The sequence below is a fragment of the Pinus tabuliformis genome, chromosome J, assembly GCF_031772625.1.
Source record: "Pinus tabuliformis cultivar Carrire ecotype Pingquan chromosome J, CPIR1, whole genome shotgun sequence".
Classification (NCBI taxonomy): Eukaryota; Viridiplantae; Streptophyta; class Pinopsida; order Pinales; family Pinaceae; genus Pinus; species Pinus tabuliformis.
Window position 1 is genome coordinate 1,062,263,904 of NC_142295.1, and position 1,616 is coordinate 1,062,265,519.

The following is a 1,616-nucleotide window of genomic DNA, read 5'->3' on the forward strand; positions in this document are numbered from 1 at the left end:
CCTGACATCCTACCGCACTGGAAAAAGATCTGGAAACTCCAGGCCGCCCCTCGTTGTCATTTATTGATGTGGAACATCATTTTTGATAAAATTCCCACTGGAAAAAATCATTTGAAACGATCTTTCAACAAACCCTTCAGATGTCATATTTGTTGTTGCGAAGAGGAGAGTACTGATCATCTTTTCATACACTGCTCAGTCACTAGAGATTTCTGGCACAGTATATCATCTTATATTACCTCCCTTAAAGCTTGGCAAGGGACAAATATTTTGGATGCTTGGAACAATTGGACAAGAGAACACACAGGCAAGCCCATTAACATGCCCCTCCTCGTATGCTGGGCTATCTGGATAGCTCGGAATCAAATCATATTTAACAACAAGGCTCCCCACTGGCCGACAATTCTGAGTCACACCATTGCTGATTATAATATGCTCCCTGAGATAGACCGCACTACGCCAACACGTTCTTTTGCTCCTATTATCATAGATAAATCTAAGCCCTGGGCCTATTTTGATGGCTCTGCTCAGGATGAGGGATGCGGCGGGGGAGCAGTTTTATATATAAATGAGTCCCATTGCTTTAAGATCCAGATTAAGCTTGAAAATGGCACCAATAACTTTGCAGAATTAAGTACTGCAAAACACATCATACTTTTTGCAATCCAAAAACAATGCAGACACCTTCAACTATTTGGAGATTCACAGATAGTTTGCAATTGGCTAAATTCTGCATCTCATTGTTCTGCTTTCTCTCTGAGACATATTCTTGACGAAGCCAAAAGACTGATAACATCTTTTGAATCTTTTGTCTGTCGCCATATTTACACGGAACAGAACACTGAAGCTAACCAACTTTCCAAAGAAGCAGCGCACAGCCATCTAGATCAATGGCTGATACAGGAGGAGATTGATGGAACCTTCCATCAATACTATCACAGGCCTTATATGGATCTTAATAGAAATGGGTCTCAGACCCGTACATAATCAGTCACAGCTGATATGTTTCTTTTTGATACACATACTCATGACTGTACAGTCTATATAAAGTAACTGTCTATAACAGTGCTCTCTGCGTAGAGCAAGTTTTGATATTAAATTTTGGTTTTTATAGCAGATCTACAAGACTCCCTGCGTGGAGATCCAGATCACTCAGGATCATTTTTGATAACATGATTGGCCTATGGCCACAAACGAATATGCGACCAGCATCTACAAAATGTAATTTCTTTCTTTTAATAGAAATTACGACTTTTTCCTTATGGAAAAAAAACATGAATTAAATAATGATAATGATTAGTATAATAGTGTTACAAAATACTGTTACAATATAGTAAAACATAAAACATAAAACAAACAAAAAATATAGAAATAAGATGAAATAAAATAATTAATATAGTAATAACATGAACTAAATAATGTTAATGATCAGTATAACAGTGTTAAAAAATAGTAAAACATAAAACACAAAACAAACAAACAATATACTAATAACATGAATTAAGTAATGATAATGATTATCATAATAGTGTTACAAAATAGGGTTACAAAAAACATACAACAAATAAACAATATACTAATAACATGAATTAAAATTATTAATATAGTAATAATGT

General features: G+C 35.0%; 1 protein-coding gene across 1 annotated transcript; it reads left to right on the top strand.

The window, feature by feature from the left end:
- Positions 1-321: 321 nt before the first annotated feature.
- LOC149230623 (uncharacterized) lies at positions 322-987 on the top strand. The gene has a single exon (XM_089381363.1). The coding sequence runs from the start codon at positions 322-324 to the stop codon at positions 985-987; it is 666 nt and encodes a 221-aa protein (XP_089237489.1).
- Positions 988-1,616: the final 629 nt, after the last annotated feature.